At 36.2% G+C, this 16,106-nt stretch overlaps 1 protein-coding gene across 5 annotated transcripts in view; it reads left to right on the top strand.

Moving 5' to 3' along the window:
* The first annotated feature begins 304 nt into the window (after window positions 1–304).
* The window catches only part of LOC139966826 (uncharacterized), a 44,106-nt gene continuing 28,304 nt past the window's right edge, over window positions 305–16,106 (top strand). For all 5 annotated transcript variants that reach the window (XM_071970212.1, XM_071970211.1, XM_071970213.1 and 2 more), the window contains exons 1-5: window positions 305–462; window positions 10,461–10,530; window positions 11,531–11,824; window positions 14,699–14,941; window positions 15,679–15,921. In XM_071970212.1, coding sequence (XP_071826313.1) covers window positions 10,464–10,530; window positions 11,531–11,824; window positions 14,699–14,941; window positions 15,679–15,921 — 847 coding nt within the window. In that variant the 5' untranslated portion in view covers window positions 305–462; window positions 10,461–10,463. The remainder of the gene's footprint in view (window positions 463–10,460; window positions 10,531–11,530; window positions 11,825–14,698; window positions 14,942–15,678; window positions 15,922–16,106) is intronic.

The following is a 16,106-nucleotide window of genomic DNA, read 5'->3' as shown; positions in this document are numbered from 1 at the left end:
ACATATACTCTTTCGCATATAAGCTTGAAGTGGCTAACTTGTGTATTGTGAGAGAACCGAAGGAAATGTGTTTGTTAATCAAAGTATCATTTTCCTCGGGGAAGTAGAATTAAATGACAAGGTAAATAAACTAAACCTTTACTAAGCTACGAAACTTTATACTTTTGTTTTTGCCACACAATATAACAAAAACATAATTGCTTCCTGTTCAGACCTTTCTTCTTTAAGCTGAGACGTTTGTACGAAATCAGAGGTTTTTATGCACATTTTTCAGGAAATAGAATATTTATTTCCTTGTTCACTTTGTTTAAGAAATCTGTTAAGAACTTCAGCGCACATTTAAGGATTGAGGACCATGGATACGACAGGGTGAACTCCAGCCCCAGGAGTGGTTTCTTCGTCTTGGCGCCCTGTGTTGTTTTACTTCTTCCATCTTGATAAAAGAGAGTCCTTAACAAAGAGGTTAGTTTCATTTTATTTATCCAACAATACGTGACAATGACACAATAATATTTGTGTGCATCTTTAAATGTGTGTGTTTTGATCAGGAAGTGATTGTTTGCTTGGGCGACATGAATTGCAAGGAAATGTAATGCTACAAATGCTAAAAATAAGGAAATACTAAGAGAAGAGAGACAAAGACAATTAAAATAATGAGACCAAAATAAGTAGTTGGGTAGGTCTTTTCGTAGGATATATTTTTCATGAGAAAGGAATTTATTTCAATTCATCGTAATAATATATATAGAGAAGCAATCTGAACGTACATCGTTGTCGTATTTGACACAGACAATCGTGAGGAACAACTTCCTCCCCTCTCCTCTTCTCCCCCCCCCCCCCCCAATGTTAGGAATATGCCTATTCTTGTTTTTAGATAAAGTGGTTCACTTCTAACTGAAACCGCCACACACTGCCATGACAGACTCAACTCGACCGTCGTGACCTAGTTTTCATTAGTCACCAATAGTCTGACTAATGTACAGAGCGAATGAACGAACACACACGTCGTCTGTTCACTGCTAACGATTTGTGCTCATTAAGGTCACATGAATAGATACTGCCTTATGATTGGCTACATTTGTTAAAACTGGGCTGTTGTAGTCGTGAATCGTCACAAGCTGCCGACTGCTAGTCGGGAAACCAGTGTTGAGTTTCCCCGTCCGAACCCGAATAAGTTTTAATTAACAAAATATTGATCAGTCGAAGTCTTAAGTATATTACAGGCACTCTACCAGCCTTTCCACGATGCGATTATCGTACAGTCAAGCCAATGAATTTTATTATTAATATTAATTATTAAATATTATTGTATTTTATGGCGTCATTATTATGGCGTCTAATTATCTGTCATTTTATCGTCACTATATATGGCGTCTTAAGGTGTATCATTATGATGTCAATTGTGCAAAGACGTACAACAGCAACAACAGATTAAGCTATTCTTTAGTGTACTTACAAAATTATACAATTAAAAATATATTAATAAATGTTGATGTTCGTATTATCAAATATTTCTATTACTATGAGGGTTGACACAATACAACATAGGCTATGCTAAACTTTAGCTAGGCTAATTGTGAACGAACATGTTTGGCACTACTCTACATTTACTCTACCTCTATGCAATTTGTGCCTATGTCGATGGTGACTGCTATAGCACACACTGACACAGTACTGTAGTTTAAAAGTGTGCGCTATTAATTATATATGATAACCTAACATGGTATCATCTTTTGCGCACTTCATGTTCTATACCAATGTATTTCTCCCATTTTTAAAGTTTAAAAGAAAGGAGTGTATAGTCCTCTACTCTAGGCTAGGCCTGTGTTGAAAAACTGCAAATTCTAATATTGAAAGTTGGAATAGATTCATGCCGAGGCTATATCGAAAAACTGCATATACTAACCTTGAAAGTTTGAATGAATTCATGATGGGAAACAAGTCGGAGCTTTCACCCAAGTAACCTATACAAGTTCAAAGTTGAATTGATTCAGGCCTTGCCTAGCTTGCCAACTGCAAATAGGCATATAACTACCTTGAAAGAATGGATTCATAACTGCTAATTCTAACCTTGATTAGATGAAATTGAATGAATTTAGTCCTAGGCTATATCGAAAAACTGCAAATACAAGCTTGGAAGTTGAACGGATTCAAAATGATGGCAAAGAAGTTGGAGCTGTAACCCAAGTATATATCAGTACAAAACTGGTCAAGCCAATGTGTTGCTACAGTGATATGGAATGATTTTATTTAAATTCAATCGGTGACGCACCAACGACAGTGTCGTAATGGCGGATTAGCCCATGAACTGTACGCTGTGTAGGCCTATATACGGTAGGTTTCACAAGCCTCCACACTAGCAGCTAGAATCCATGGTAGATGTACAATAACATCATGCACGATTGGGATTGGCCCAAACTATACATGTGAATAAGCGAGTTCACCGTTGAAAGCCTACAGTGCAATGTGGCAAAGGTCAAAGACTCAGCTATACAAATCAACGCTCCGCGTTCATATTTGATTGTTCCGTAAGAAAAACTATACATGCATACACTGTGGCGTAGTTTTAAAAATCGATTGTGAAGTTGTGTATTGTACCAATATGTTACTATGGGCGCTCACTGTATATTACAGCTGACCTCTGGCATTTTCCCACAATGCATCATAATTCTCTAATGGTGAACTCGCTTATTACATCACACTGACGACCAGGCCTAATTCAAGTTAACGGCTCCATTGCCTTATTGTGTGTGCCAAGTTTTAGCCAAATTTGTTGTTTTTCATCCCTGAGTTTATTTCTAAAATATGGTTACAAAATATTGTCCATGATGAAGATGTGCTACGCACAGTATTGTAAGAAACGCTTATTGATAGAGGTGGGTAATAATCGTGCAAACAACAGGCCACTGTATGGCGTGTTTAACGGATTTCAGTTTGTGTACACAGAACAGTGACTGTGTTGTGGAGGAAGCTGGTCAATTCGGCCAACTGTCAATTCGGCCAACTGTCATTTCGGCCAACTGCCATTTCGCACAACAGGTTGGGCGAAATGGCAGTTAGGCGAAACGTCTCGAAAGCGTTGTGGAGGTTTCAAAACCGTAACAGACAGTCATAGCATGCATGGTCAGTGACTAGGGCGGTTAGGCAGTATCACTATAAACAACAAGTTATACGGCCCTAGTATGGGATAGTACTTCTACTAGTAGGACTGAGGTTAGCCTAGCCTAGTCATTGAACATGACTTGTGTGTAACGAATATTCTAATAAAATTGCTGGCTATTAACTACTGATCGCATAGTATGCTGGGGATGAAAACTGTGAACATGCCAATAGATATGCAAGCTTATCCGTGGGTTTGGAATAGACAGAAGTTTTAATGGCTCCCTCTTGGATCGTGACCAGTATGTCAAGGAAACAGATCTGCCTAGCTGAGTGATCCATAGTACACTTAATGGAGTCACACAAAAATAGCACCATAAAAATATCGTCAATACAACGTGCATAGCAAAGTGGTTTCTGGGGAAAGGCAGCAAGAAAATCTTGTTCTAAGAAATGCATGAATATGTTAGCGTAAGATGGCACCATTCTCGTGCCCACAGCAGTACCTTTAATTTTGAGTTAATTTATACGTTCTATTAATTAATTCTACTCTGTTATTTGACTTCAAATCACTTACATTATTATAAACGCTACACTCTGTCCTACATTTGGAGGATGTTAAATCTTTTTAGTATGACTTGAGTGAGCACGCTATAGCTTAACATAATGGATGCTGAAAAGGGCAAACGTTAAAATAACAATAACAAATAGCAAATATATGATAGTCAAGTTGCACTACTAAAAGGGTAATTATAGCAACCACATTAGTATCGATGAAACAAACTTTAAGTAGTACGTAGTACCCGTGATTAACAGCTTATAAACTTGTGGTAACGGCTTTTATATTAATGCGATTTGTAGTAATTAACAAGTCACAATAGATGGTCTGTGATGTGACATCATGGCACATTTCTGTACTGTGATTTATCCTTATTTTTTTTTCATTCGATGATTTCTTTGCAGAGAAGATATGTGGTCTGAGCTGGATCAAGCTTCGTCTAACCCAAACAATGGGCTATCACTCTTTAACTAGTAGTACCATCTTCCAAATTCCAGCTTAGCCGTATTGAAACCTGTTACAATCAATGAACTCATTGCCATTATTCGCTAAGCTCCATCCATATCTTGCTGTTTGGAACCAAGCCCAACTTGTATGTTTAAGAAATGTATTGACGTACTTGCACCATCCATTGTTAACCTTTCTTTGTCAGTGGTAAATTCTCTTCTGCCTAGAAAGTGTGGTATCACCAGTCCTGAAAAGTACAAATGCCAACCCACATTGTTTGACACATTACAGACACATCTCCATTAAGTACACCATTCATTGCAACAGTTATTGAAGAGGTTGTTTAATAGCCTAGTTCAATATGGTATAAAAGAACACAATCTTTCTGAGATTTTTCGGTAGGGTGGGGTTTCCAGGTCTGTAGCAGCCTCCCGCGAGGCTCCCGGTATTTAAGTTTCCCCTCTTTGTAGTTTTAATGCTACCATTCTGTGTCTACTTTACCCTTATTGTTATATTAACATTTAATAGTCTTTTATTAAAGAATATACACAATGCTAAATTGCAGGAGCCATGCTTCCCCGACATTATGAGGTTTTTCATTCGGTGTCAAAAACATACCATATAACTGCAACTGCTCAAGTACAGAATGACATCCTGTCTGCCATTCATGATAATAACTTGGACTTTTTGTTTTCTTGACTTATCGGCAGCTTTTGTTTTAATTATGTCTACGTGTGGTTTATTTGAAAAAATTAGGACGCATGGTATAAGAATGCATCAATATGCTGATGATACGCAGTTAATACATAGTTTTAATCGCGCCGTGACAGCGAATGCTTTCACTTGTGTTGAGAGTGCCCGACGTGATATCAGAGAATGGTATTAAAAAAGTGAAATTAAACGGTGACAAAACCATCGCCAGGTTCCTGCATGCTAAATATACAAAGCTTTTCTCAATTATTTCTCCACTAAAAATGGGAGACTAAGAAACATGACCTTTCGTTACGTCTGCGAGAAATATTGACGTGCTTTATGAACCCACCCTTTCCATGAAGCTTTTTGTCAACTCTCAGTGCAAGTTTGCATATTTTCACCTCTGTAACAACGTATCCAATTTAGACGAACTGTGATAATAGATGAATCCCTCTTTACGACTTATTTGTTAATATCAAGTTAAACAAATAGCTAATAAAATTTTTCCCTCTAGAAACTTAATTTGTTGTACTTCGGTTGTTGGTAATGACTGATGTTACATCCATGTATTACCACTATTCAGTATTCACCCAAGTGATAAGCGATTGTTAGTTCAAAACGTTGCTCCAGTGGAAGCCGTTATTAAAAACGATGTTACAACTCGCTGTACCACGAAAGCCACGCTTTTATATTTCGTTTTAAAGTAGCGCCGCGAATTGAGTTTACACCGTATCATCCACGTTTGTATGTTTGTTACTTTTATATAGGGATCGACCGAATTGTGACTACGATTTCTCCCGTAATTTCTATAGTTTAGCATGGCCCTACTTCTATGCAGGCTGTGTTTATTAAATTTTAGTGATTTTTACGCCGTTAACTGTAACCTATTTGCGTGCTATAAAAATTGGCCCAGAGACAAACTTAGAGCCGCAAACGGCTCGCGTAGTTTTTGCCCCAGGACGAATGAGGGTAGCATACACCCTTTACAAGCCCCATTGACTTACACACTAAATCACAAGAGTAATGTGGTTTCTATGTCCTAGATAAAAGTTCTCACTAGCTTAACGCTACCCATCATTGGATAGCGTGCAAATTTGCCTTACATGGCACTATCGATTTTCCGTATCATGACTGCGCAGATTTGTTGCTATAAGAGCCTGGATTTTTCGTCACTCGTAAGCAAACCACTTCGCTCAGTAGTAAACCATATTCGTACGCGGTCATGGGAGGCCTAAAGGGGTCTGAAATTGGCCCGATTTTCCACCACATATACTTCCATTCATGCTCTTCAACATGCTGTCAGGCTGTTATCGCAATTCATAAGAGAGACTCAAAGTCTAATCCTTCTATGTACCGACCCATCTCTCTGCTCTGCATTATCAGCAAGGTTATGGAGGCAGCTGTACATAATGATTTTATTTCTTTTAACGGCGCACAGACCTTCGAGAGCAGGGTGCATGAGCATCTTACAAAATGTGCCCGATGCTTATCTGAACCCTCACTTACTGCTGTGAACAACTGATTGGCCCATGTGGATTTCTCTTAGAGTGCCTCAAAGCCTACATAAGCCCTTGACTTATGTCAATTTTTGGGTGCTATTGTTCACTCTAGCTTTTATAAAAAAAAAAATCATATAAAAAACCAACATAAAAACAGATCCTGATTGATAACAGGTCAAAAATATGTTCTCCTGTTGCTTTTTGGCACTTTTCCTGATATGCCACTTGAATTCAGTTTTCATAAAGGAGCGCGTCTTCGGCAACACATCGTATTACGCATGCGTGTACTACTATTTTCGGCACAAAGTTTTGCTTCCAAACCATACCCACGAAAGTAGTACGTAAACGAATGCTGCCACATAGGGATTTTTCTACATATCATGCATGATGAAACGAATATAGGGTAGGCTGCTGCACTATTGCAGTATTGCTAAGAACTGGCGAAGGGTTGGCCGCTTAAAAGCCATATAAAAAATCTCGAACTTTGTGTCTGATGTTTAGAGAAATAAAAGCAGAACGTAATTGTAAGGGGTTTGTTTTTCTTTGACAGCGACCTGAAACGTGCATCACTGCCCAACTTCCAGCGGACACCTAGGAACTTTATTGTTCTGATCATTTTAATAGCTATTAGAAATGATGAAAATAGCTGCAACTTCCATCAAAATCCATCAAAGATTGACTATTGAAAAAGTATTTTCTCAGTTGTAGATATATTTATGAATAAACATTGGCTAATTATGCATACTGATGATGTAAAGGAAGTAACATCCTAATTTACTGTTTTATTGTTCCTTTGGTTTTAAACCTTCGTTTCAAGGACACTGAACACAGGTTTGTGGCCTTCTGCGACTTTGATAAATATTTCTATTGTTAACCTTCTTTGAAAAGAAGAACATCACATTATTCAATAATATATGTGGTCTTGTAATTAGGGGCTTAAATAACAAATAGCGATGAGGGTAACATCATAGTTTGCACATATCTAATGTTTCCCCATTTATAAACAAAATCAAATGTGTTTATCTTGAGAACGAAAAGAGCTTTCCAAACATTTCAACAGATTTTGAACTAGATGATCACACACAAAATATGTACTGGATACATAAGGAAAATTAGATAGGTAGTCCGTTGACCCTAAAGCAAGTTATACATCTAATACTAATTTAAAAAAAAATTAAATTCAATATTTCAACAAAATTCTCTGCACTTTACTGAGTCAGAAATTAATCTCAAATTATTGCACATATAGAGTCAAGAAGAGTGACCATGATGCAATATTGACTTAAAGGTATGTATAAGCACGTAGTACACACTTTAACTATATACCTCCGTTGAAAGAAGCATCATGAACTAGTACGGCAAAGTGAAAGCAAAACCAAAGGAGATATCCTAAATGACCAGTTTTCAGTGTATTTACTAAAATAAATGGGATAAACATATCAATAACATAACCAATAAAGCAAACCGTGTTCTTGGCTTTATAGGTCGTAACCTCTCAAGGTGTCCCACAGATGTTAAAAGTACAGCATGCATAACTTTTTTTTCAGGCCAGTTATCGAGAGTGCTTAAGTAGTCTGGGACACCTACCACCAGTGTAATGTAGATGAAGTAGAAGCTATTCAGAGAAGAGCAGCTAGATTTTGTGTGACAAATAAGCAAACTAGATTGGCCCTGCTTAAATCAAGAAGAAAGCACACACGTCTGCAATTTATAAAATCAATTGATAAAGACTAATTCCAACAAAAAGTGTTTACAAAAGAAAAAACATGATCTTAACTTACAAGTTCCCTACACTAGAAAGCATTTATATCAATATTCCTCCTTACCTCGAACCTTAAAAGATTAGAATGCTTTGCCATCAGACTGCTTCAAAGACAAGCTTACTAACTCTTGTGTTGTTATCTTACTCTTGTTTTGTTATCTCGGTTGGCGTTAATGTCCTCTAGTAGGATTTTTGCCGACTTCATATTTCATATATTCAGATACGTGCGAAAAAGGCGCCAAGCTGACAACATAGCTATCTTCATGCGCTCAATCGCGTAAAAATTGACACGTTCGTCCTGGGAAAAAAATTACGCATACGGTTCTGACACTGCGTTAAACTAATTGAGCGCGCTATTGTAAAATACTGGAGTAACACAATCAGAGAGACCAGGGGACTCTTCAATTAATTACGTGCGCCACAAGCCCATCAGCTTATCATATATACGTCCATCCAACACTATAATTTTACCGACCCTCTAAAATATTGCACTATTCACGCCTTTAATTTTATCTTCAAATTCAAAACTTTGGCGACTGGAAACCGTGATGGCAACCATTGGAATGCTTCATATGATTGGGGAGAGTGATCAATACCTATGATAGGCCCATAAGGCAAAATACTCCATATGATTGCCCATTTACTTACATACAAATTGTCAAGTAATGTGGTATGTAAGTAATTTTATAATTCTCACAGCTGAACCCTACCCATCAATGAATTGCTGACAAGTTGGCCACTCATGGCACCATCAAGTTTCTCACATTACCTAGTGAGGCATCAAGTTTTTGCAGTGTGACTTTGTGAGAGCCTGAAGTTTTGTACCTTATACACAAACCTACTAACTTGGTAGTAAACAGGGAAGCCTAAAGTGGTCTAAATTTGTCTCAATTGACCCAACTTTTGCACCGAATGTAGCTTCCATTTGTGTACTCTGACAGTTGACTAGTGTTTTGACTAGGGGTCAGTTAATCTTTAAGGTTGTGAACTTTTTGGAAGTAGGTTATTCAAAACTGTAACTTAAATATCTTGCATTGTAAAGGTTTGCAATCATTGCTAGTGTTTGTTATGCTTCTTTATTTTCTTTTTTAATTTTTTTTTATTTCTTTGGATTTGAAGTTTTGCAAATGTGGTGAAAATAATATAATTAATTCAATACCACACATAACCAATTGCCAAAAAAATGTAGGAAGGAACCACAACTAAATAAATATCCCAAAATAATTAGAACAGTAGCCTAGATAAATCATATATAGAATAATAGTGATTCATTAATGCCTCAGTTTATATCTTTAAAACAATTTAAATTACATTCAAATTAAAACAGCAAAATAAAGAACACATCCTTTTTGCTAATTACACAGCACAAGAGTTTCCATTAGTTTTAACTAGGAGTGACAACAACTATAAGATCAAAAACAAATCTCATGAAAGTATCATTGATTTCCTCAATTAAATGTCTATGAGAGTAAGATAGGCTGTTAGAGTACAACAGTCCAGAAACACTAAATCTCACTATTAATGTTAAACTTATATGATGGTAGGCCTACATTATGGTGTTGTAATCATGCATTGCCTTTACTTTGCATACATTGTTATACACATGTTGCTGCGCTGATTGACACTGTAGTTGCTGTGTTTGTTAGTCAAATTATTAAAAAGGTGAGCCCAGTTAAACAGCTTGAATGAAACTACCAAAAAGTTTGCACTGAGGAAGGAACAACTAATTTTGTATTCTGGTGCAATTTGATGAATTATTTCACCAATTTTCAGAAATTGAAGGATAGAACTACACCACAGAGCAAATCAAAGATCATCATGACCCTTGACCTTTAAGCAATATTTGTCAGTATCTCTGTTTCTACAATCTGAGTAACAGCCTGCCTTATGAGGTATTATTACAAATGCACACATTTCAATGGGGACACATTTTTGTAACAAGAAGAGTTGTCTTTTAACTGATATACCACCTCAAGCATGTAGAGAGTGAGACAGAGAGATTAAACTTTTCAGCATAAGCAACAAGACCTTGTCTGTCGAGACTAACTTAACGTTAAACATATGACAATTTTCAACAAGGATAAACAAATTGATTTAGGGACATCGAATGTGCCAGCTGAAGGTTATCAAGTATTGAAGTTTACAAGAATATATGAGAAACGAATGACATCCTTGCAACATGATAGAAGAAACTCATTTAGCTGACTTTTGGACGTATATTAAAGAAAAGCTATCAATTTGGGTAATCTTTGTATTAATATTACGGTCCACAAAACAGGAACTTACCTCATAGATAAAATTACAATTGTGTAACTATGCATCCATATGTTTAGTTTGGTCTGCAGGGCCCTTTAATTATTCATATAATTGACCGTATCAATTTTATTGTTTGTTTTTTCAGGTCATGGCTTTTCCAACTATTTGGAAGGAATTTGGATTTATGTTCGCTATGCTCGTTATTGCTACTTCTGGTAAGTTTAGCAGCATGTTGGGTCATTTTAGGTCAACAGAATTGAAGGTCTGATCTCTGAATGGGTTCTATCATGGTAACTCAAACAGTAGAGCTTTAGTAAACCTCACACTTAACGTGGGTTCACATTATTCAGTATGAATCCGCTATTGTTTTCAGCGGTCAAAGTTCATTTATGGTCAATAGAAATTCGGTTCTCTAAACCTTTTAATAACAGTTTAAAGTAAAGCCTTAATGAAGTGAAGCCTTAATGATTATTAACATTTGGATCCACCTTATTAAGGTTATTTCCTTGCATGGGCAGTTTACATCAGATATTCTACATAAAAGGTGGCAAGGACTCACCAAATCTCATTACTTTCTGGTTGTCACTTTGTATGATCAGGTGAAGAAGATCATCATTTGTGTTGTATGGCAACATTGAGAAGAGGCGACTCAGATAAACTAGCCACATAGCCAGACATGTAGCAAGCTATACTGTATTAATCTCTAGCGATTGTACACATCTTTGATAATGTGTTGCATAGTTTCAAGATAAGGGCATTGCTATCTTTGCCTTTTGAGTGCTCTGCAAGCACAGATAATTAACTGCAGTGCTTTAATTAGAAAAGCAATTACAAAAGTGTATACCCCTACTTTAAAAAGTTAAAGTACCTGACTTGTTTTTCCTTGTGGGACTAAAAATTACATCATTTACAAGAGACAGATGGATATACAGTCAAATTTGACCATTGAACAATGAATAGAGCAACATGGACAGAGTTAGACTAATAAAGAACCTAGGTAAAATGTCACGCCCTCTAACTCTTTATATATTTACCTGCGCAGGCTTTTTTGTAGTAGATAAGCAGTTTGTTATCGGGTTTCTTCTTGCCATAATTTAAACTTATCAGAGTTCAAAGTTTCATTATGTAAACCATTCCAGTGAAATTGTCTCTACCCACATATCGCAGTTTGAGGTTTTAGACCAATTTAAAATTCCTTTGATATCTTTTCCCCAGATGGGCAATCATGTCAAACACGGGGATGCAACAATGCCCAAAGACGTACGTTTCATTATGCAGGTGGCTTAAAATGTTTAACGGGAAATCCGACAGTACGGGATGAAAATGAGAGATGTACAGATACTGGAAGAAGACCCCCTCCATCTACTGCAATCGTTACAAGTGGAGCTAACATTAACAATTTGCCCAATTACTTGATATGCTTTGGTAGGAATTGGCGCTACAGAAGATGCGTCTCCGGGTCTTCTTCGCGAAACTGTCAACGTGAAAGATGGATCTGCCGAAAACTAGGTAAAGCTTTAATCGCAGTTAATCGGTGCACTATCTTTGCAATTTTTTACCCGTCCTGAAGCGAGCAACATTTTATCTTCCTTCCAAAAGAGAAAGATACTACCAGGCACACTTATCAAGTACTTAATTCATGTTTGGTGCTTAACATATTCAGTAATTAGATTTAATGTTACTCTTATGAATCTTAATTGTGTATTTATTACGTATTAATGTTTGTGACTTTGCAAATGTGCCTTGGATATTGGTCTGAGGACTGCACAATGGCACCATCGCAGACTAACAGAATGTTTACTTCAATTATTGCAAAATACAATGCAATGTAGTGATAAGATGTGCAACGTAATGATCTTATCCATGATTCTTCAGTTGTTCACCACAATTAAGAAGATGTTTGCGCAACATTCTGATTCACTAAATGACCCCAAAGTATCATTTTACAGGAATTCAGTGGTTTCGAATATGAAAGGAAAGACAGATTTGATGAGCAGCTATATAGGTGGATTTTGACTGGCTATGCATTTGATCAGTACTAGAGAGGGTATATACAATTTTAAGTGACCAAAGCTATTGTAACGATTGACCTTATGTCTGCAATTGTTATCTACACCAATAATGTTGTACTTCCTTGATTGAAAACTTGTAAAGACCGGTGTAAACCAGTTTTGGACATTCTTCCGGCTTAAAACAAAACGTCATGACTAGTAGAATTTGTGATATGTGGCTGACACTTGCAACTGCACTTATTGCCAGCATATTAAGACGACATGAATAGCTTTTTTGATAATCGATCTCTTGAACATTTATCATTGGACATTGGGCAGTGTCATTTCTTATCACCTTCCAATAATTAAATTGACAGTAGAATTATATCTGAGTACATTAGTTAATTTTTTTTTCGTTTATAACTTGAAGATTTGCCCCCCCCCCCCCAACGGCTAGCTGTCCAAATGATATAGATACTGATGCAAGGCTGCAAGAAGGAACCACTGCAAGAGTTGATTTTGTGACAACATGTTCTGACAACGTTGACACAGGCATTCAAGCTGTTTGTAATGCAACAAGCCAAAGTGAATTTCCAGTGGGAGTAACAACAGTGAATTGTTCTTGTGAAGATTTGTCTCAAAATACTGATGAATGTTCTTTCACTATCACAGTTAAAGGTTATTTCGAGTGAAGTTCTTAAACATTGCTAAGAATTAAAAAAAAAAGGTTATCTGAATGCTTCTTGTTTAATTGAGTCTTTTCTCAAACAATATTTCCATTATCAACAAAGATCATTAAAAGCCTAGTTCATTTGATTGGAAGTTACGGAAAAACTATTACGGACAAATGCATGCATCAATTAAGCACCAGATAAGGTTAGTTTGGCAAGAAGCTTACCTCAGGGGCTGATATGCACACATCTTACCTACACATGTGATGTTTTACTTCCTTGACCAGAAATCTCTACTTATGGTCCTTTTCTAACACAAAAATTGATACCAAATATCGGAATGGTGCTTTTTGACATTTCAGACGGATCAAAGCTATATTTATGTTTAATTTTATTGATAAACAACAAAGCTATTACCTATACTTATACCCATGATGTTTTACTTCCTTCAATGAAAGTTGTAAAGACAAGTGCTAACAAGTTTTAGACATTCTTTTAGCTTGAAAAACATCATTACTGGTAGATTTTATGAGATGTGGCTGACACTTACAACTGCATTTATTAGCAGCATCTTTTAGACGACATACTAAATCTTTTGTGACAATAAATTTGTTGCCAATTTAGAGTTAGACAATGAGCAAGTTTTTTTCTTAGCACTTTCCAATAGTTAAATCTACAATACTATTACATCTGTTAAAAAAAACATTTGCTAGTTAACCTTTCTTGTCTGCTTTTATAATTTGAAGATGTGACTCATCCTAATGCTAGCTGTCCAAATGATAAAGATACTGATGCAAGGCTGCAAGAAGGAACCACTGCAAGAGTTAACTTTGTGACATCATGTTCTGACAACATTGACACAGGCATTCAAGCTTCTTGTAATGCAACAAGCCAAAGTGAATTTCCAGTGGGAGTAACAACAGTGACTTGTTCTTGTGAAGATTTGTCTCAAAATACTGATGAATGTTCTTTCACTATCACAGTTAAAGGTTATTTCGAGTGAAGTTCTTACATATTGCTAAGAATTAAAAAAAAAGGTTATCTGAATGCTTCTTGTTTAATTGAGTCTTTTCTCAAACAATATTTCCATTATCAACGAAGATCATTAAAAGCCTAGTTCATTTGATGGGAAGTTACGGAAAAACTATTACGGACAAATGCTCGCATCAATTGAGCTCCAGATAAGGTTCGTTTGGCTAGAAGCTTAACTCCGTGGCTGAACTGTACAGATCATACCTACACTTGTGATGTTTTACTTCCTCGACTAAAATTTCTTCTTATGGTACCTCTGAAACACAAAAATTGATACTAAGTATCGGAATGGGCCTTTATGACATTTCAGACTGACCAAAGCTATGTTAATGTTCAACTTTATTGATAAACAACAGAGCTGTAACCAATACCTATACCCGTGATGTTTTTCTCCGTTGAATAAAAAGTTGTGAGGACAAGTGTTAACAAGTTTTAGACATTCTTTTAACTTGAAAAACATCATTACTGGCAGATTTTATGATATGTGGCTGACACTTGCAACTGCATTTATTAGCAGCATCTTTTACACGACATACTATAGCGTTTGTGACCATCAATTTGTTGCAAATTGAGAGTTAGACAATAAGCAATGATATTTCTTAGCGCCTTCCAATAATGAAATCAACAGTATTATCACATCTAAGTACATTTGCTAGTTAACCTTTCTTGTCTGCCTTTATAATTTGAAGATGTGACTCATCCTACGGCTAGCTGTCCAGATGATATAGATACTGATGCAAGGCTGCAAAAAGGAACCACTGCAACAGTTGATTTTGTGACATCATGTTCTGACAACGTTGACACAGGCATTCAAGCTGTTTGTAATGCAACAAGCCAAAGTGAATTTCCAGTGGGAGTAACAACAGTGAATTGTTCTTGTGAAGATTTGTCTCAAAATACTGATGAATGTTCTTTCACTATCACAGTTAAAGGTTAGTTTGAGTGAAATCCTGACATATTGCTAAGAAGTTAAAAAAAGGGTTATATGAATGCTTCCTGTTTAATTGAGTCTTTTTTTCGAAAGCATATTTCCTTTCAACAAAGATCATTAAAAGCCTAGTTCATTTGATTGGAAGTTACGGAAAAACTATTACGGACAAATGCATGCATCAATTAAGCACCAGATAAGGTTAGTTTGGCAAGAAGCTTACCTCAGGGGCTGATATGCACACATCTTACCTACACATGTGATGTTTTACTTCCTTGACCAGAAATCTCTACTTATGGTCCTTTTCTAACACAAAAATTGACACCAAATATCGGAATGGTGCTTTTTGACATTTCAGACGGATCAAAGCTATATTTATGTTTAATTTTATTGATAAACACCAAAGCTATTACCTATACTTATACCCATGATGTTTTACTTCCTTCAATGAAAGTTGTAAAGACAAGTGCTAACAAGTTTTAGACATTCTTTTAGCTTGAAAAACATCATTACTGGTAGATTTTATGAGATGTGGCTGACACTTACAACTGCATTTATTAGCAGCATCTTTTAGACGACATACTAAATCTTTTGTGACAATAAATTTGTTGCCAATTTAGAGTTAGACAATGAGCAAGTTTTTTTCTTAGCACTTTCCAATAGTTAAATCTACAATACTATTACATCTGTTAAAAAAACATTTGCTAGTTAACCTTTCTTGTCTGCTTTTATAATTTGAAGATGTGACTCATCCTAATGCTAGCTGTCCAAATGATAAAGATACTGATGCAAGGCTGCAAGAAGGAACCACTGCAAGAGTTGACTTTGTGACAACATGTTCTGACAACATTGACGCAGGCATTCAAGCTGCTTGTAATGCAACAAGCCAAAGTGAATTTCCAGTGGGAGTAACAACAGTGACTTGTTCTTGTGAAGATTTGTCTCAAAATACTGATGAATGTTCTTTCACTATCACAGTTAAAGGTTATTTCGAGTGAAGTTCTTACATATTGCTAAGAATTAAAAAAAAAGGTTATCTGAATGCTTCTTGTTTAATTGAGTCTTTTCTCAAACAATATTTCCATTATCAACGAAGATCATTAAAAGCCTAGTTCATTTGATGGGAAGTTACGGAAAAACTATTACGGACAAATGCTCGCATCAATTGA

Source organism: Apostichopus japonicus, chromosome 4 (assembly GCF_037975245.1).
Source record: "Apostichopus japonicus isolate 1M-3 chromosome 4, ASM3797524v1, whole genome shotgun sequence".
Lineage (NCBI taxonomy): Eukaryota > Metazoa > Echinodermata > Holothuroidea > Aspidochirotida > Stichopodidae > Apostichopus > Apostichopus japonicus.
This window is presented reverse-complemented; position numbering and strand designations above follow the sequence as displayed.